The sequence below is a fragment of the Haliotis cracherodii genome, unplaced genomic scaffold (assembly GCF_022045235.1).
Source record: "Haliotis cracherodii isolate W230 unplaced genomic scaffold, xgHalCrac1.p SCAF_9, whole genome shotgun sequence".
In the NCBI taxonomy this organism is placed as follows: domain Eukaryota; kingdom Metazoa; phylum Mollusca; class Gastropoda; order Lepetellida; family Haliotidae; genus Haliotis; species Haliotis cracherodii.
Window position 1 is genome coordinate 5,528,335 of NW_027266343.1, and position 21,848 is coordinate 5,550,182.

Below are 21,848 nucleotides of genomic sequence, written 5' to 3' on the forward strand. Positions count from 1 at the left end.
GCAAGAAAGTATACACACCATAAGAACAAATGCTGAGTGTTGTTGGCCAAGTTAATTGTCGTCGCTCCTTTTGAAGTACCCAATTACCATGGATTTGTCGTCAAGTAGTATTTGGGTAGAGGGATATCAGTACTAGTGATGTTGGTACAGGGATGTTGGTACTGGAGATGTTGATACTGGAGATGTTTGTAGTGGGGATGTTGGTAGTAAGGATGTTGGTTGCAGGGTTGTTTGTAGTGAGGATGTTGGTACTAGGGATGTCGGTAGTTGGGATGTTGGTATTAGGTATGTTGGCACTGGGGATGTTGGTAGTGGGGGTGTTGGTAGTGAGGATGTTGGTAGTGGGGATGTTTGTAGTGAGGATGTTGGTTGTGGGGAGGGGCGTTGGGATAGTGGTTAAAGCGTTTGCTCGTCACGCCGAAGACCCGGGTTCGATTCCCGACATGGGTACAATGTGTGAAGCCCATTTCTGGTGTCCCCCGCCGTGAAATTGCTGGAATATTGCTAAAAGCGGCGTAAAACCATACTCACTCACTCACTCACTGGTAGTGGTGATGTTGGTAGTGGGGATTGTGGTACTGGAGATGCTGGAACTGGGAATGTTAGTACCGGGGATGTTGGTACCGGGGATGTTGGCAGTGGGGATGTTGGTAGTGGGGATGTTGGTACTAGGGATGTTGCTAGTGGAAATGTTGGTAGTGGGGATGTTGGTAATGGGGATGTTGGTAATGGGGATGTTGGTAGTGAGGATGTTGGTAGTGGGGATGTTGGTAATGGGGATGTTGGTAGTGAGGATGTTGGTAGTGGGGATGTTGGTAGTGAGGATGTTGGTAATGGGGATGTTGGTAATGGGGATGTTGGTAGTGAGGATGTTGGTAGTGGGGATGTTGGTAGTGGGGATGTTTGTAGTGAGGATGTTGATAGTGAGGATGTTGGTAGTGGGGATGTTGATAGTGGGGATGTTGGTACTGGATATGTTGGTAGTGGGGATGTTGATAGTGAGGATGTTGGTAGTGGGGATGTTGATAGTGGGGATGTTGGTACTGGGGATGTTGACAGTGAGGATGTTGATAGTGAGGATGTTGATAGTGAGGATGTTGGTAGTGGGGATGTTGGTAGTGGGGATGTTGATAGTCGGGATGTTGGTAGTGAGGATGCTGGTACTGAGGATGTTGGTAGTGGGGATGTTGATAGTGAGGATGTTGATAGTGAGGATGTTGGTAATGGGGATGTTGGTAGTGGGTATGTTGGTAGTGGGGATGTTGGTGGTGAGGATGTTGGTAATGGGGATGTTGGTGGTGAGGATGTTGATAGTGAGGATGGTGGTAGTGACGATGTTAGTAGTGGGGATGTTTGGACAGGGGATGTTGGTAGTGATGATGTTAGTAGTGGGGATGTTGGTAGTGGGGATGTTGGTAGTGGGGATGTTGGTAGTGGGGATGTTGGTAGTGGGGATGTTGGTGGTGAGGATGTTGGTAGTGGGGATGTTGGTGGTGAGGATGTTGGTAATGGGGATGTTGGTGGTGAGGATGTTGGTACTGTGGATGTTGGTAGTGGGGATGTTGGTAGTGAGGATGTTGGTAATGGGGATGTTGTTGGTGAGGATGTTGGTACTGTGGATGTTAGTACTGTGGATGTTGGGACAGGGGATGTTGGTAGTGAGGATGTTAGTTCTGGTGATGTTGGTACGAGGGATGTTGGTAGTGAGGATGCTGGTAGTGGGGATGATAACACGGTATAGAAATGTCGATGCAGGATACAATATACCCGACAACCTATTATTAACAAGAAACAAATTCAGAATCACAGAAACATATCTGAAAATATCATGTTTAAACATAACTATGCGTGAACAACATGCAGTACATGTTTTGGTTCTTAACCGCAGTGTAGTAGAGGTTCATATACTACTCAAAACAAGAACACCCGCTCCTGGAAGACTTTGTGTTGCAGTACCCACAGCCATGGCAGATTGACTATAGCCAGATGCAAAACTCGGGTGTTCTGTAACTCCTTTGGGTAGTATAGAGATTCATATATCGATAGTTCGATACAAGTCTATGGGTGATATCAGTTCAGTGAGTGAGTGAGTATGGTTTTACGCCGCTTTTAGCAATATTCCAGCAATATCACGGCGGGGGACACCAGAAATGGGCTTCACACATTGTACCCATGTCGGGAATCGAACCCGGGTCTTCGGCGTGACGAGCGAACGCTTTAACCACTAGGCTACCCGACCGCCCCTGATATCAGTTCAGCAACTGCTTGCATGCAGCTCCACATATATGATTTAAACTGTGGACAATAAATCTACCATAATAGTTATGTCCGTTGAATGATCAAACGTGTTTGACTGATCTATTTAATTGGAAACATTCGGAGATATCATGCTTCTTGTCTGTCAACCAGATGATGCATATACCTACATATAAAGAGAAGGAAACGAAAGTTTTGTTTGTTTGTTTGTTGTTTAACGCCGCACTCAGCAATGGTCCAGCTGTATGACGGCGGTCCGTAAATAATCGAGTCTGGACCAGACAATCCGGTGATGGGCATCATAAGCATAGATCCACGCAATTGAGATACGATGATATCCATCAACCAAGTCGGCAAGCCTGACCACCCGACCCCGTTAGTCGCCTCTTACGACAAGCATGGCTTGCTGAAGACCCGGATCTTCACGAGTAGAAACGAAAGTACTTTCAGAAACAATCTATAAAATATACATTTTCGAAACACTGACACAAAAAGTAATTACATTTTCGTGTGTTGCGTATTAAAAATCACGGAATGTTCAAAACATGCCTGATGTAATTTTAAAATAATCCGACAATGTGCATATGTAGGTAGGCTTTGAACATCACATAAAATCACATTTTTGGCCCCACACATCTCCCGTACGGACGAGGTGGATAGCTAATGTTGGGTAAAGTATGGAGATTAGTGGAGTAAGGATACACCTTTGCGTCTGTGAGTGTTGATACGTTGAGCTGACATATACAATGCCTCGGTGTTGGCTTCTTTAGGCTCTTCCAGAATGACGTCCATGTTCTTCTGAAATCTTATCTTTGTCTCCCAGACATGTCCTATTCATGTTTAGACCCAGGAAATTGACGGGGAGCTATCATTTGCAAGATTAGTGTCAAAAGATTTAAATTTAATTATGCCATTGTTAGCTTCCCCATTCTATAATGCCAGCGTCACCTTAATCCAATTTGTCATCGAAGTGCCTAATTTCCTTGAAAATTCATAGGCCCATCAACCGATGGAAAAACATTGATTCGAGAGTTTAAATATATATAAGATTTCTCATTCAATATTTTCTCAACACTCTAATAATTGACGCGACCCGCAACCCGTCAGGCTCTTCGGGGGGAACGTGTAATATAATCCGGGAAATACAAACCCGAGAACCGGATCGCTTGGACCGGGCGGATTCCACCACCCCTAAGTGATCGTTGAGCACTCAACGACACTTGTTTTGTAAACTACCCCGGGTGGCAGTATATTCATCACGGCGCTGCTTGTTTTCGTTTGCCGTATTCCTTTGTGATCTTCACGTTAACAAGGGAGACAAATATTTGTAGACAGACTCCTATGGCTCAACCCTAATTCAGGGGGCGGGGGAGACCTGTGAAGGGGGACGGGGTATCATCTGGTAATTGATTGTCAAAGCCACCCCAGTTCACATGACAGTCAAATCTACCCAGCGTCGCAGCGTTGAACCCGCATTCATTACGTCATACGAATGCTTTTATGACTGAGGAACATGCACAAGAAAAAAGCGAGGCCAATTTCAATTTAGCAAATGATTTGGTAAAAAACTATCCATCCGAAATTAATGTCTCATTTGACCGAAAAAAATTCAGTACGAAACTATTGACTGATTCGCGTGACCGAAACTTATCTAATGCACCGTTTCGTGACGTTGTAAATGTTAATCGTGTTTTGAACCTGGACATTAATTTATAACATGAAACGCTCATTTCACTTGAGCATCGTACTACTTTTGGTACAAACTCAAGAGCGTGCAAGGTATACGTGCAATGAATTATGAATCAAATTTATGATAAATATATATCGTCAACGTCAACGCCAGAGAATAACCAGTTTCGACCATCCGACGCAACAAACTCCATTGAATGGATTACTGAAAATCAGTGATGACACTCGTTGTTCGGGAAAAGGTATCACATTTTCAAAATGAGTCACTCATATCCGGCTTCAACTTCTACCCCCTCTAGTTTTAATCTCGTTTTTTTTATTAAAGAGAATACGGTAAACGTCCTGCAACCTTGACCCAATATCTACCAACGTTTAAATAAAACAGAACATAACCAACATTCACACCGTATGTACACACGAAAATGCCGTCGAATCACACCCGAGCTTAAAAAACCCTTCCAATCACCAACCGTTTTCATTGAACTATATTATAATTTTGCATTTAATTTCAGTATCATTAAATATATCTATTTCCTGTAAACGCGAAACAGTCTAGACTAATTCAAGGAGTCACGTGACATCCCGAAGGCCAGCCCTCCGGCGACAAAATTCGCCTTCACCAATGTGCCGCGAGATGAGAGCCTAATAGTCTCCTAATACCCGGTGTGCGACCTCGCTATACCTGTCAAGTGCGTATGAATATTTGAAATATTTTTGTCATTACCATAAGCTAAAACCACTCTTACCATGTATGGTGTGTCACGCACAGGCTGCTAAGTAGGGGTCACGTGGTCATTAATCTGGCTATCTTGATTCGATCTATACATACCATCACGGACTGGGAGATTTCTTTTGTCACCCCGAGTGGGATATCTCTTTGTCAAACTTTACTATGGTTAAATATTGAAGGAATAAACATATTAAAGCAGAATAGTTCACAAATTGGTAATAAAAGTGTGTTATTTGATTTCGCGAGTGTACATTCAGTAGCTTAATAATACCAGCAGATCTTACCACATTCCAGCATAGGAAAGACGATCATGTTATGAAACGCGTCCTTGAAAAGAATATGGACGAGAGATTTGTGAAATATAAATATTTGCTTATTGCAATGACGAGTACGAATGGATGTGAAAAACTAACATAGCGTGATATATATTATTGAACAGGGGAAAAAACATTGTGAAGCGAAGTAGCCTAAAGAACAGCAATAACAGAATATTTTCATACGCAATAAGTAGAAGACGCACTCCCACATCATGCGCATGATAAAAATTAAAATTGAATAAATAGAAGACGCTGTAATAGATTTAATACATGTAATAATAAGGCATAAAGAAAAAAAACGCAAGATGAAGTAGGGTGCTTTTTCACTCAACTGTTGCTTATAATTCCGATAAAGTATACTATAAGTCCTCTATTTTTGTTTGTTTGTGTGTTTGTTGTATAACGCCGCACTCACCACTATTCCAGCTATGTGACGGCGGTCTGTAATTAATCGAGTCTGGACCAGACAATCCAGTGATTGATATAATGAGCATCGATCTACGCAATTGGGACCGATGACATGCGTCAACCAAGTCAGCGAGCCTGACCACCCGATCCCGTTAATCGCCTCTTACGACAAGCATAGTCGCCTTTTACGGCAAACATGGGTTGCTGAAGACCTCTTCTACCCAGGAATCTTCACGGGGATGCATGTTATACGGGATCATAGTTGTGTTTTGGACCTTACGGTTGCAGCGTTTCGGCGACTGTTTTTTTACTGAAAACTGTATCAGATAACATTTGTAACTGTTTTGGTCACATCCAATTTTGAAATGTACACTTACCTTTGCCTGGAAGTTTTTCCGTGGAATACCAAGAACATTTTCAAGACACATTTCCTGCTTCGAGTGAATACCTTCTTGTTCCTAACAGTTTACAACACTTCGAAATACTAGAAGAATTCAAATTCAATTATATTGCATTACTAAACATGAATGAACAAATAAAACGTAGTTATTCTATTATATTATTTTTAACATAAAAATAAGCATCTGTTTTATTAAGTGCATAAGCTAATTTGACCTGCAGCAATTATTCATTGTGATATGGACGGAATTATGAATATCATGAACTCACTTATGATTCATGTTAAATCCCCCACCCCCAGTTGTGTACACTATCTGCCTGACAACATGTTATGGGTATCTTTTCACTTGTAATCCACTTTCAAGGGATTAAAATCCTGGAGATGTTTAAGATAAGGGGATCGGTGTCCTAACATGATAGTCCGCTGTTGGCTCCTAATAGCATAAAGTAAAAATGGGGATTTAACAATTAACGTATTTAGATCTCAATAAATCTACAAATACGAATTGGAACGCTGGCATAACAAAATCAACAGGGTAACTAGGATACGCGAGAGGACGGACCAACGACATCGTCGTGGGTTATCTGATTGAATAGGGTCGCCACAATAATAGACGCCGTCTCCACGTTGGCATTTTTTATCGTACTTTCAAGTCTTCAGTAAAACAAACGCGAACACGTGCATGAATATGATTATTCTTAAACTAGTGTATTTGTGTATGCATTGGACATTTGTCCTGTTCGTTGCATGTAAAGTACCGGGCAAAAGAAGTATACACCCATGTAAGATAGTGGTAAAAAATTAAACAAACAATAAATGTTTATTCGATGGTCATGAATTTGCCACGGGTACCATAGTTGTGTTGTGGACCTTAAGTTAGCAAATGTTTCGGCGAACTTTTTGATAACTTTTGTATTTTTGTGGTCTAATCCAAGTGCATACTTTCTTTTGCCCGGCTGATCATATGCACGTATTTATGATATGTGGTTTGTGTGTGGGCTCCTTTGTGATTGTAAACATTTATGTATCTATCTTGTGTATTTACATTCTAATATCATCCTTTGTATAATGGCATTTAGAACGTCTCCTTTGTCAGAAACAGCCCTGCAAGGACCTTATTGTACTGTTTACTTTATGTATAAATGTATCTTGTATGTAAGCGTGTGACACCTTTCAATAAACATTCATTCATTCATTCATTCATTCATTGTGGATAATTTGTTCTCGATGAGGATTATATCGCAACGTCTTACACTGAACTGCCGGGCAAAAGAGAGTATATACCCATGTTTGATTGTAGCTAAATATGAAACAAACAAATGAGGGTTAATCGACTGTGATGGGCATCCTATGCGATATGACATTGTTATTGTTAAACAATGATTGTAACTGTATTACATTGTTTCTGATCCGATTCAGTGTAAGCTCATTGGATTTTATTTGGAAACAAATGGTAAGGAAGTTATTATATTTAGATGCTCGAATTATCAGTAAACTTCCAGAATGGCATAGACAGATGTCAGGCGTTATAGAAACATGACGAATATTCTGTGATGTTCTGGTGACACTGGACTCGTTTGGCACTCTGTTTCATCTGACATTACCTCATGACCAGCTTTCGTGTGAAGATCACTCATCACCCCGTATTCCCAGCCTAAGCCTATCTAGGAAGCTTGACCACTGTTGCGGCGAGGTGATTATTAATTCTTATCATTGTCATTTCCACTTCCCTCACATTTATGCTGCCATTGAATACCATTCCTCCGTACTGCCATAATAACTGCTGTAATTTGTATTGATTTGTAAACTTTGTTAATTTCGTCCTACAGTTGTTGATTGTGTACCATTTGTTGGCTGTTTGTTGGTTTCACAATTAATTCTTTTACGTGCAGATTTCTGGGTAAAAATATTGTTTCAATTTGGAAAACGACACGTAACAACACGCATCACATCAATGACTATGAGGTCACGTGCACATGACGTCACAAGGAACATGGGGCTCGCAATTTCAAATCCAATGTAGGTGTGTACTTTCTTTTCCCCGGCAATTTATACCAAATACTGCGGGACGTCGCTTTTCATCAAGTAATCATGTTCACACTTTCCACGTAGAAATCACCGAAAGACGTCATCGAAGATGCCATGAAATGATGGTTTAATAGAAATGTAGACCTTTGAATATTTTACCTCAATCCATACATCATTACTTCGGGTAAATCTTAATTAGCGGTATTAATATCTGACTTCGCTTTTCGTGATGCATGCACGTGTTTGACGTGAAAGAGTCACGTGACTATCCACGTAGGTGGCGCGTAGCCTGAGCCGGGCTCTTTTTCTGCGAACCTAATTTTCGAACTCATCAAAGATGGCGCCAATGGCTACAAACGTGATAGGTTGAAGCAAAAGTCGACGAAATGTCGCGGCAAAGTAATTGAGATAAATAAGTTAATCGCAGCCATAAAGCGATATAAAGATATAAGCTTCGTGGGTTATGAGGTATCCCCCTGTCAACCGCCATGCTGTGTTCTTCGTCTCAAGCAACGTTTCGCCGCTAGTGTTTTAATTACGTGTTTTTCAGATGCATGTGCGCATGCGGAACGACTGTTGCATTATGGTATAGAATTTCTAATCAGATTCGGACGATAAATGCAACAGTTGTGGATCGCGTTCGTCTTTTTATTCCCTGATTCCTTACGCGCAGAACAACCACCAATCATTAAAAGCAGGCTAGCATGGCATATAAAATCAGTTTCGTTACATTTTATAGCTTACACTCTCATTCAAAAAATGAAATGTTAATTTTTTCCCTCGATATCGCGTAATTTTTGTCGAAATAGAGATGTGAAAGCAGCCTCTTAAGGTTGAAGAGCTGCCCCAGGGGAGACAACCGTGATTCTACCAGGCCACTAGCGATTCGAGAAATGATTAGCCGGCGTGTTTGGTACAAGTTATATGGATAGCGACAGGTGAATTCGCCCCCGCCAATTTGCGGTGTCTGTGATTCGGTCATGCTTGGCTGATATTTACAAGCAAAGAAACAACACCAAATTTTCACCAAATTTCTATAATTACTCGCACAGGGAACGGGGAATGTGAAACGTTTTAGCTACCCTTGTCTCCACAGAGAAAGTATTCGAGAGAACAGCTGACATTTCATGAAATCAACACCACTGCGGTGATATTATTTGATATGAAATGGCCATTCCCATGACGGGAGGGAGCTTCTCGCACAGGCGAATACGCAACGCACCGTTTGCCAAAATCGTAAATTTTCTCGCAAAATGTTTCGCATGGGTATTGAGCAAACGCTAAGAAATCCCCGGGATGCTGTTAAATGTTTTAGGTGATTGGAACTACGAGTTTATTAACTTTATTATCGCCCATGGTGTTCTGGGGATTTTTTAAGAGGACCATACAACCATGTTTTCTGAAGTGTGAAGATGCATGTGTTTTTAAGCGTAAATATGAAATATTAGTTCGTCAATTGCTTTTTGGAAAAAAATATGTTTTTGCACGGAAGAGCTTTATTCCTATAGGCGCATTGCTAGAATATTTGATGTTCTTTTGGGACGGAAAAACTACCTAAACAATTATATCGGAAGGCAATCTGGGGGTTTATTTTCCGTTGATGAATGCTCACAGGTTTAACAGATCAATTATAAAAAGAAATGTAATCATATGATTCTGATAACGCCGTTTCCATTTTCCAAAATCTCGTAAATGCAATGTTCTTAAGAAGCAATCGATACTGGGTGTTTCGTCACACGTGTTTGTTTGAAGTAACCCCAGGAATCTCATCAATCACGGAAAGATGTTTTCTGACATGGTCTATTGTGTGTCTTTTATTGACAGAACATGCAGATATTATCTCATGAAGTGTGAATGTGTTTAGTGCCACGTGCTTGAAGTAAAGTGCCTGGCAAAAGAAAGTATACACCCTTGTTTTATGGTTATGGTTATTCTATGGTGATGTATTTCTTACGGATATCACAGTTGTGTTTGGACCTTAAGTTTGCAGTGTTTCGGCGACTGTTTTCAGTTTAGTTTTTTGAAACGTTTGTGATTTTTTGGTCAAATCCAATTTTCAAGTGCATACTTCATTTTGCCCGGCAGTTTGTTTCGATGATATCAGCTGGAGTCACTTGCATATTGAAGGTAGTAGATGTGTTGTACTTTAGCATGGCTTTGAGTTGACATGCCGAGGATCATAATCATTTGTGGGATTCGAACTTGTCGGGACTATAAACTAAACATATTCACGACCCGTAACGGTAGAAGACTGATATACAGTAAACGACGGTTATAACGAACTCAAAGGGATTACTAATTTTAGTTCGTTATAACCGTAGTTCGTTATAAACACATATACAGCATAACTACATCAAGTAGTCGGGACCAAAAAAGTAAGTTCGTTATATCCGTCAGTTCGTTATAAGCGTGTTCGTTATAACCGTAGTATACTGTATAGTCCTCGATTTTCAGGTACTTGTATGACTGATGCAAAACGAAAGAAATCTATTAAGGCGCTCTGGAGCACAAAGGAACTCTCACGAATATGGTGTTAGTATTGGGAAAGAGGGGAGAGAATTGGTACTGAATCTGGTAACGAGTGCGAAAGATTGGAAGGGATGCTGGAGATGGGAAGGATGCAATAGCTGGAAATTGGTGCTCAAGCAGGGTAGGGGGTGCTAGAGCTGGCTATAGGTGCTGTATGGGGTAAGGGGTGCTAGAGATGGGCAGGGGTGCTATAGCTGGCTATGGGTGCTCTATGGGCTAGGGGGTGCTCAAGCAGGGTATGGGGTGCTAGAGATGGGCAGGGGTGCAAGAGCTGGCTATGGGTGCTCTATGGGCTAAGGGGTGCTCAAGCAGGGTATTGGGGTGCTAGAGCTGGCAATGGGTGCTGTATGGGGTAAGGGGTGCTAGAGATGGGCAGGGGTGCTAGAGCTGGGAAGAGGTTCTAGAGCTGGTAAGGGGTGCTAGAGCTGGGAAGAGGTTCTAGAGCTGGTAAGGGGTGCTAAAGCGAAGGAGTGCTAGGGCTGCGAAGGCAAACAGTTATCCTGGTTACCCCCAGCTAAACAATGTAATGTTTGTTTGTTTGTTGTTTAACGCCGAACTCAGCAATACTGCAGCTATATGACGGCGGTCTGTAAATAATCGAATCTGGACCAGACAATCCAGTGACTAATATCATGAGCATAGATCCATGCAATTAGGATCGATGACATGCATCAACCTAGTCAGCTAGCCTGACCACCCGATCAAGTTAGTCGCCTTTTACGACAAGCAATGTAAGTACTTATAGGTACACATACATGTACATACATAATATGATCAAATATTATCCCTTTAATTAAATTGAGACATTCCATATATTAATTGCTCACATGGCGGTGCTTCCGAACGAACGTGGTTTCACTTAGAATAACATGTAGTCACAGAAATAAAGTTATGCTACTTCAAACATATTTTAAGAAAATAAAAAAACACAATCCAAATGGAGCCCAGAACAATTTCAGAGTTGAGGCAATCTAGTCACATCATTCTATTCATGCTTTGAATCCTTTTTGAACTTATTTCATTCTTTGAGGTCTTGGAGACAGACTACGTTAAACTGAACATCTTTCCTCCCATCCTCATCCTTGTCCGGTTTATGTATTTTTTTACCCGTGTATGGGTACACGAAGTGGTACAGATGCTAAAGGCACTAAGTTCACCTGTTCTCTACGTTAAATCCTTATCTCCGAATGAAATTGTTTGTGTTGGTCTTTCAATAAAAACTACAAACGACAAGGTGACCTCTGACCCAGTGCAAGGAGCCAATACATCACGTTCTGCTATAACAACATGTTGAATAACTGCCCAATCTCCCACCGTCATCAGTCGTCGTGTCACGGCTCACCGCTACGTAGTTACGGACGTTGTGGCTGATGTAGTTTGAGACTTTGATGTCCATGGTGGTGGTATTTCGGCCAGGGGTATAAACACATTTAGAACTAGAGTCACAAAGCGGTTGGTCAAAGACTGTAAACGTTAAACTGGGCATAGCGGGCGACTTGTGAAGACATCAGCAGGGACATGGTCAATCACAAGTTGTACTGGTTAGCTAACTTCGCAGCGCCAGCGCTGTTACCGCACTAAGACTTGAGTATACGTTCTCCGTTGTACAGCGCCGTGACTGTGGAATTAATACATTGTTACAACTATTTTTTACTGAAAGCCAAAGCAAGTCTAGATCAAACTAAACCAAGAGAATTAAGAATCAAGGGCCTGGTACAAAAATAGAGTATTTATATGGTGCAGAGTAGACTAACATCTAGTCTCTGATATGAATATATCGTACATAAAAAAACACTTGTACAGTTATCTTAATAAAAATATAATAAAAGGGAGCCCAGTTCATCGGGGTATATTTGGGATATAAAGGTATCTGATTATAATTTGTCCACAGATTTTAATGGCAGATACAAAAATGGTTGAACAATCACCAAATTGCAATTATTTAAAAAATAAATGTTTTCATAGACAAAGTATTAACCTAGACATTCTCATGTCTGCTAAAATTGTAGATATCAATCTGAAGATTAATATCAATAATTCGATATCAGTTTCCCACTGCGATGATTAAAAAAGTGTCAACTAGGATTAACATATCATCAAAACAATTATTTGAATCATATTTGGTCTAAACCTAATATTTGGTATAAACCAAATAAAAAACAAATATTTCATACCAACGCATGTCCTGTTGTTTTTTTACTTTTCTCTCCAGGTGTATATATTGGACGTCATGCAAATGGGAAATCTGAACAGGTCTGTCCGTTAAAACCAGATCAGAGCGGACAGATCGCGACAAGAAACTGTTCCTAGACGTTATAAACGTGGCGCAAAGTATTTTCAACTAAAACCTGCTTCTGTTTCAATGACGTCATTTCAGCGCGTAATACATTCGCTTTCCTCTCCTTAGAGGAATAAGAAACTTTGGAATCTTGCGGATGCGCTAAACCGTGACGTCCCTACTGGCGTCCTACGTCAGTGAATGAAAGAGGGAGCGTTAATTTAAACATATTGTATGGTCGTTAAAAAAATTAGTAAAAAACGTGTAGACGCATATGCAAAAACAAATCGGAAAAAGGTAAAAAAAATGCAAAAAGGATATTTCCTAAACTTTATTTTTTACACTCTGTAACAGTGCAAATTGTTTACTTTTTTAGAGAAAATGTTTGCAAAAAAAAACATTTAAAACTTAATATTGTGAAAAGGGAAAATAATGCTCGGTTGTCGTCTTCAGAGGTAAAGTTGAACTGGTTTTAACCTCTCGTTCAAAATCGTTAGCGACGTGCATTCAAGTGTGCGTCGCAGCTTGTACTAGTCCGAACTTAAGCCGGTTTTATTGTGCTAACCTACTGAGATACCATGCCGCTGTTCAACATGGGTACCCGTCCCAGACACGGTGTAATGACTCCAAGCCTACAAATCCTTGTTTCCTTAATGTCGAGCGCCAGGCAGGGTAACAACAAGTACCATATTTTAAGGTCTTGTGGCATGACGTCTTTTGATGGTGATGATGATGATAATTATAATAATAGTCAATTTCTATCGCAAATTTCTCCATGCACAATGCATGCTGAAAGAACATAATCGCAGGGAATGACTCAATCTTGAAAGACGATCAGGAACAGATGAGGTTTAAGACGAGATATGAAGAATGAAACACTTGGAGAACGTTTCAATTATTATTCCTCTCTGTGGCGGCAGCGAAAGAAAAGTTTTCAAAGCTGAGTGTTCTGTTAGTTGTCGGTCGTTTGTATACAGTGAAAATAACTAGTAGTACTAATATTTGGAATTTAGATTCTAGATTCTAGTTGGAAACTAACTAATCAGAAGCAGTTTCGATATTCGTTGATAATTAAGTATAGAATTATAACACAGCCAAACACCGTTGTGACGAATTTAAGGGAGCTTCGTAAATACTTCGAGTTATACGAGGTTCGACACAACCGAAATTGATGAAAAAGAGGGAATACGCTTTTACTTCGAGACAAGTTCGACACATCAAAGTTCGGCACATCGGTGTTTCACTGTATATACGAATACTAGTATTCCGGTATAAGTATCCTTGCACAAAATTATTCCTACCTTTATACTAAAGATATTTTCAGTGGGCGATTTAGTTATAGAGATAAGCCTGAAAACTAAATATTTTTCGGGCATTTTAGAAAACAGTTTATAATCCCAAGCACTCCCTCCTCCCCTCCCCACCCCCGTAGAATTGCATTACGTGGGCTACTGTTAAGAAAATAGTCTTGGCTTCAAAATGACCAACTTTGGTTGAATGCCGTTATCATCTTTGAAACAGATCTCAAATCTCACACTTGCTTTTTAAGCAAGAATCCCGTGCACGTTGTCTCAGTACTGTATAAAACAAAATCTATTGCTTCCGTCCGTGCATGATAATAGCAGATGTGCTACATTCTGATCTTCGTTTCTTGAAACATATTCACAACAGAGGAAAAAAACCCTAACCATTTGTCATCGTTCATGCGACATATACAATGTCATTGTTCAACCAGGACTTCGCACTCGACACCCTGTCTGCATAACAAGACCGTGAAGCCATTTGCTGTGTCAAAGACGGGTACAAAGATCGTACATTGATGAGATCGTGTGGTTCATGCTTATCCTATAGCTCAGCAACAACTACAAAACTAATTAGGGTAACTTGTTCGAACACTGGTCTGGAGAAAAACACTTTGACCGGAGTTGTACTCATTTTTTATCCACCTGTGCGGGTGCTGAGGAAATAAAATGGTTTCCTTTTTTAGACAAGAACAACGAAGGTCATGGCACTTGAACATGTTGTTTTCCTACAACCAATAACACAGCCAATAAGTTTTGAAAAGGTGATAAATAGAGGATTTATTTGCAAACAATTTGCTCACCTGTCACCGTCACTTAATAGAGTTTCGGGGAATATTGCAAAAACTACGGTTAAATAAAGTACCTCTTCGCGTACTCTGGAGGAACAATCTGGCTTAAACGCGCAGCGCATGTCGTGATTCTAAAAGCCAAAGTTGTTACCAAATTCTAGGAGAACTCGCGGAATGTTCTTTATTCCGAATGCTATTCTTCTCCCGTTCATTCCGATCCTGTGGAGTTAGCAGAAAAGTCTAAACAAATAATCTACACAACGTTGTTTGCGGCGAGCCACTTCTAGTCAATTTTCCGCCGTTGGGAGACGGAATGTCAGCTTCGTGTACAATGTCGAAGATAATGGCAGGGACCACGGTTGGGGACACATCGGAGAACATAACGCTATCCATTCGGAATTAACATCTCATACCTCGTTTCGCATTTGGCAGCAATGGGGGCTCTTCTTAGCTCCCATGACAATCCAATTCGTCAAGACATGCCACGAGAATCAAGGAGAAATTGCGTGAATTACTTTGAAAACGCCGGAGTGAATAGGCTATTAAGATAACAAGCTCATCAACCGCGCTTTGTTACGGAGTTAATTACTTAGACTGTGAGGGGCTACCGGACCCCACCCCCCGCCGCGCCACCCCCCGCCGCGCCACCCCGGGCCTTGCCACATACACCCAAGGTGCTCAGGGCATCTGTATTGTGCCATGGTCTGTTTCCTGTCAGAACTGGAACTGGGTTCCATCTACACATTAAACCAATCCGTACACAAACAAAAGAACCAGTTTGGTGTCAAGATCCTTAATACGTAATGACTGGTAAATGAGAGTTATCCGCCCTTACTCAACACCACTCAAGGCCGCTGCTGTTCAATGTCATAAGATGGCTACTTGTGTAAAATGGTGTAACAATTAATCGCGAGTGGTCCTTCAATGGCTTAATGAGTGTTCGTGCGAGCGATCAAATTAAATCAACGAGTGCAATTAACGTGAGTGAAATAGCGAGAAAGATGATTCCAGGCAGTGTAACTCATTACGTCTATGTCAGATGCCAGGACACTCCCGTATTTCTGTTTTATTTCAATGGCGAAACAAATCTCAGGCAGCTTTAAAAATTATTTTGATGACCTTTCGTGTGTACCGAAAAACCTTCCCTGGTGTCTGTTCTGATGTCCCCACCTCCTCCCAAACCGTGCGTAATATACTTAGTCTAACATTTTTCAGGTATTGCAAGCATGACTTTACTTGGCTCGAACTGTTGCTTATATCGAAGAGAACATCTTTCCTTTGATCCATTCAACTTCGAGACAACCGTAGCATCATGAGAATCTGGGAATAACCACGCGTTGATATATCTACTTTGATAATTCAATAGGAGTCGTGTGTACCACTGGACTCGATTATATAGTTAAATTCTTATTAAGCTTGTTCGTAAAATACTCTTCCCGAATTCAAACCAGTATATGGGGGGCAGTCGTCTAAGGCGCCGCGATTCGCTGTGCAGAGTTGCGTCCCTTCGACACGCCAGAAACCTATAATTGTGGGTTCGAATCCCGGTTCGCCCCGATTATGTTTTTAGGTTTGTCAGCACCATACCCGTGCTCGTGGGTTTCACCGAAGTGGTAAACGTTTGAGACCTACATCACTTCGGGCTTTCCTCCCGCATTAAGCTGACACGCCTTGATATAACTGGAATAATGTTAAAAGCGGCGTTAATCCCAACTCACCCACTCACACAAGTATATGAACTTATAGAACTGTAATGTTAATTCCTCAAATTACTTTTGCTGAGTTGCGTCCCTTATCACTGCAAGGATTCTCTGATCTTGGGTTCGATGCCTAGGTTCTCCCCGATTTGTTTGTTTGGCAGTGGTTTCAAAGAGGAAGCTCTGAATTAAGTGACGCATGTCGTACGCGACACGGTCTAACTTAAACCCTGCACATAACGGTTGAACCCCAATTTACACGTATCCATCTAATTCGATTCGTGGTCTGGACACAATTTGAATAATATTAACAAACAAATCATACAATGATAATCTTAAGTTTACAGTAAAACGTACTCGGTGGGTGGCAGGGTTGCACACTCCCTTGCTTGTTTTTTGTTTTTGTTTTATTTGTTTGTTTGTTTGTTTGTTTAACGCCATAGTCAACAATATTCCAGCCATATTAATGAGGCATGTAAATAATCGAATCTGGACTAGACAGTCCTCATTGATATTCTGAGCAACGATTGACGCCGATGAGGCAATCAACCAGGTCAGAGGCCTTACCACCCAATCCCCTTGGTCGCCTAGCATAGGTTTACTGAACGCAAATTGCGGAATCATTAAATTCACGCCTCCTTTTCTTCTCAAAAGCTTTTTATCCGCGTTATATGCAATATATAAACTGCCAGGCTAAAAGAATAAAAACTTTAAGATAGAATTTGACCAAAAAAACCAAATGTTATTAAAACTTTACAAGGCTGAAAACATTTGCAGTCGAAACAAGGCACACTTCAGGTGCAAACATGACTATGATACCCCTATCAAACACATCACCATTGAAAAATAATTCTGTTTTTGTTTCATTTTTAGCCACCATCAAACATGCGTGTGTATCCGCTTTTTGTTGTAGACGTTCTTATGTCGGCTCTCCGAGTGATAACTCTTGTGTACGATGGTCTAAACACCTTCAAGAATATCATGTCCAAAAAGAAAGCACAAAATGTAAATTCATTATCAACATCGAAAGTACTAATGTTGTTATTTGTCAACTCAACTGTCAGCCATGGCGATATCAGGATGATGATGCTCGTGTGTGGCATTCTGGGATATTTCTCTGGATTGCCTATTAGTGTCATATTCTTCAGTTAAAGATAAACAACAATATATTTATCGCAGTGTACTGACATGCAATTTCCTGGGACACTCGAAAGTAATGAGTTATTGGAATTTTTCACTTTCCAAAAATATCGTCAAAGTATGGAAGTCGTTTTCTTAGACGAAACACAAATAAGCTATAAGGTATATAGTTTTAAGGAAGACATTCCGGAAGTTGCACTTCATCAAAGATTGGTTTGAAACACCTTTCACCAGTAACACCTTACAGACTGCCTGGTGTACTGTGGTTGTACTATGGGTGTCTATTAGGACCAAATCCACTATTGGGATGGTATTGCCATGTAAAAACACTATTGCGATACCCTGACAGTATTATTGCAATTACAGTAAACTACAGTTATAACGAACTCATAGGGACTACTAATTTTAATTCGTTATAACCGTAGTTCGTTATAAGCATATATACAGCATAACTACAGCAACTAGTCGGGACTAAAAAGCAAGTTCGTTATATCCGTCAGTTCGTTATAAGCGTGTTCGTTATAACCGTAGTGTATTGATTCTAATTGCGATAGGATGACGCCCTTGGGTTATATTCTCAATGCAATGTAGAGATTATGAAAATTCATGGCCTCTGTTGTGTGAGACTGAGCACTACAGACATTGTCCAGTTTTATTTTTTTATTTTTTTAAAGTAACGGTAAATCTGAAGAGAAAAAAATTAAATCGTTCCTTGGAGCATCCCAGTTCTCACTGCTTGACATATGTTTGAATAGTTACCTAAAGTGCCGGGCAAAAATAGTATTCACTTGAAAATTGTATTTGACTAAAATATTACAAACGCGATGAAAACGTTCCCAGGCTGACAGAGTCGCCGAAACACTGCACTTGTATCGGGCAGAACGTGTCCATGATACACGTATAAAATATATCACCATCGAATAACCATTTCTGGTTTGATTCATATACAGGCATCATCAACCATGGGTGTATACTTTTCTTGCCATGAATCTGGGTTTGATTCCCCACTGGGTTCACTGATTGAAGCCCATTCGTGGTGTCGAAGACACACTCACTCACCCACTAGACTCACTCACTCACTCACTCATCCACTCACACACTCACTCACGGCTCTTGTAATGGAATAAGAATATATGAGTAATCTGTTATAAGCTATATTTAAATATGTACAGATTACAACAAGGCCCGTATAAAATTGGCATTTGATTCCTTTAATTATGTATTCCGTAGGCTACAAACATATATGTGTTTACCATCCTGACCCAACGCGCTTTAAACACCATGTATGTTATATCAAACGGATTTTGAACTACATATCTAGTGTACGCTGATTTCAGAAAGGTTTCGCTGCACAGTCGAATCTACACACAAAAAGGGTGTAATTGTTAAATTACTTTTTAAAAAGAACTAATAGAAAATAAATGTAAATAGCTTGTATTTCTCGAAAAAGTTTCTGGAAATCGGTTTTAAATCGAGGTGTTAGTGCCGTCCATAATCACAAATACTATTGAATTTCTTGGGTCTTCCTATGAAAACAATTCCTGCAACGGAATTCTTATAAAAACAAATTCCCATCACGTTTAAACATGCATTTTATTCATAGCACTGCTTTTGCAATTTCAAGCATTGTGAAACTGTTTTGTGCATACATACGGGATGATATAAAGTCCTGGTCCCCAAAAGTAAAACCGTTATTTCACTTTAAAGACTGGTATAACATCTTTCGTTAACACCGAAACTTTCACAAATATAACACCATACGGTCATGTTTCGCTGTAGTTTTGCATAACCTTATAAGACATCATCTTGCTTGGTCAGGTGAGAATTTAATAAAGGGTTTGTTATGATATTTGGATAAAATTAGGAGACAGGTGTCATCTGCAAATGGTCAAACTGACAGATAATATTGCTGTAGTGATAGCTGGCTGTGTCTCGTGCTGGTCCCACGTGCTGTCGGCCCGGGGGTAGGGAATTGGCCCTTAGGGTAGCGGGCACCTGTCCGTGGTGTCTCGTGCTCGCCAAGGCGGGGCGGTCATGGTAAAAGTGTCTTCATTAGAGTACCACAGGTTCCGTTCGATTTAACTTCTCTTGATAGTGGGATAGATGCTTGTACGAGCAAATATGTGTCAAATCCAATCTGTCATTAATTATTGAACGGTACTGATAGTGTCAAATTAGTAACGGTAATATTGATACTAGCAACCCTCAGATTTTAATAGAAATACAATTTACATTTTGTTGAAGTAAATCAATAACAAATTGCTGAGTGTTAATAAAGAAAACCCTGCTGTTAAAACTATTTGTACTTGAAACTGGATTGGCATTATATGGCTGGGTTATAAATAAATATTCAAATGTTTTTCATACATATGTGTATAGACATGTTATTGGAAAGCGTAAAGCATGAACATTTATTACCTCAAGTACATTGTTATACCGATTTCGATATCTTCAATAATAACTATTGACAAATATTGTTAATTGTTTGATATTATCTTAAATATTTGCAATTATAAAAAATCATATTGTACACGTTAACATAATATCCGTTCTTACGTTTGTTATTATTTTGAGAGCATTATTAAATTATTTGTAGAATACAATGGTAAAACCATTGTATTTATGAAAATATATTCATGTACGTTAAAAAGTTCAACGATCAAATGTAAAATTATGCGTTTCAGTAATGATGTTAAAATAGTTTCAATAGGGCAATATTAGAAATCGCCTGGGGAGTTTGGAATTTTTTTCTACTTCCGACATATGGAAAAGTTCTTTCAACTTGCCGCATTCTTACAACAATGCATTTTTGTTGAAGCACAGGGACACAGGAGCTATGAAAAAATGCGACAAGAGAAAAACCTCCAAGAATTTGCAGCTGATGTTAATTTTGTTTTCGAGCTTCAACTAAACAACAAATAATAATGAATTTTGTCAAGCATATTTTGGCAGCATATTTATCTTCGTACATGCGTACTTCCAAAATATCGTGTTAACAATGTACCGTGAAGCTCGCACCATGCGTCGAGTTCCGTTCATCAGTCGGATTCAAGGATTCAACAGATTCATGCATAGCTTTCCCCGAAGATGCTTCAGTATAAGTGGAAAATAGCCAAAAGGGTTCATGTAAGAAGTCCTGGTATTCTTCACTTTAAAAATTGAACAAAATACAAACGAAATGTTAAACTCGTTTTATTCGTTGAGACAAATAATGCAACTATTTTCCTTCGATAACCAGTGTTGTAAAATCACAGCCCCATTCCTGCCGCTGAGTTTGCTTGACCAGTGGTCAGTATAGCACGTGAGCGTTCCCCTGGGTAGTCCGGCTGCGGTCAATGTCTATAAGAAAATACACAGTGTAATGAGCAGCGGGGAGACACTTGTGTTTCAACAATTGAAAAGATAGCCAAATATTTATCATCACGCTTGTCGGACAGGCTTATTCAGGCGATAACAGCTCGTGAGTGGTGAAGTCATTATAATTTGTCATTATACGCATTTGAAGGGCTGGTGGCTCGAATGGACACAAAAGAAAGGTCAATCGTAAGGTGACCTATCTCACACAAGATACACACTTTAAAAAATATTATTTTGTTAAATTATCATTTAGATATTCCCGAACTTTTAGAAACACGTGGTTATTGAAATGAGTGTATTACATGCTGTTGTTTGGCGAGAAGGGTGGATATCCCTCGATAATGAAATTTACATTTAACGGGGGGTTTATATACAATAACCTCCCTAGAAATACGTAGTTTAGGTCGATGTTTAATTAATATTTCATTCATTTGATTAATAATTCCATAGAACACTGCAATAAAAACTCGACATGGTTTTAACACTCAATGGCCAAGCATATCAAACTGACAAGTATATAATTCGAGTGTTCAACATATTAAAAAAATACGTCGAAACTGACACAGACGTTGGCCTTGTTTTTTATCATTCATCCATCGCTAGCAGATCAATATTTTCTTCGAGATTTTCTGTTATTTCTACAAAGAATATCGGGTAAAGATGTTTCTCAGAAAGATATTTCTAAATGTTTTGTTTTAATTAACGAAAGAATTATTTAGAGTATGAAATGCATCTTTCTTAAAATTATGTAACTTTTAAGTCACGTGTCCTCGCGTGTTTCTGTTATGACTTAAATTTTATTTCGATGGAATCGGTAGATTTCGTTCCCGTTTTGGTTAATTATGTATGGAGGTAAGCAACATACGGAGGAATCAGTCTCATATCCGGGACTTGCACAACGTTCATGCATTAATCGATATCACGCCA

At 39.9% G+C, this 21,848-nt stretch overlaps 1 protein-coding gene across 1 annotated transcript; it reads right to left on the reverse strand.

The window, feature by feature from the left end:
* Positions 1 to 535: 535 nt before the first annotated feature.
* Positions 536 to 3,048, reverse strand: LOC139453052 (salivary glue protein Sgs-3-like). The gene is made up of 2 exons (XM_071234676.1): positions 3,002 to 3,048; positions 536 to 1,775 (listed from the first exon to the last, which is right to left on the reverse strand). The coding sequence occupies exons 1-2, from the start codon at positions 3,046 to 3,048 to the stop codon at positions 536 to 538; spliced, it is 1,287 nt and encodes a 428-aa protein (XP_071090777.1).
* Between the last annotated feature and the right edge of the window lie 18,800 nt (positions 3,049 to 21,848).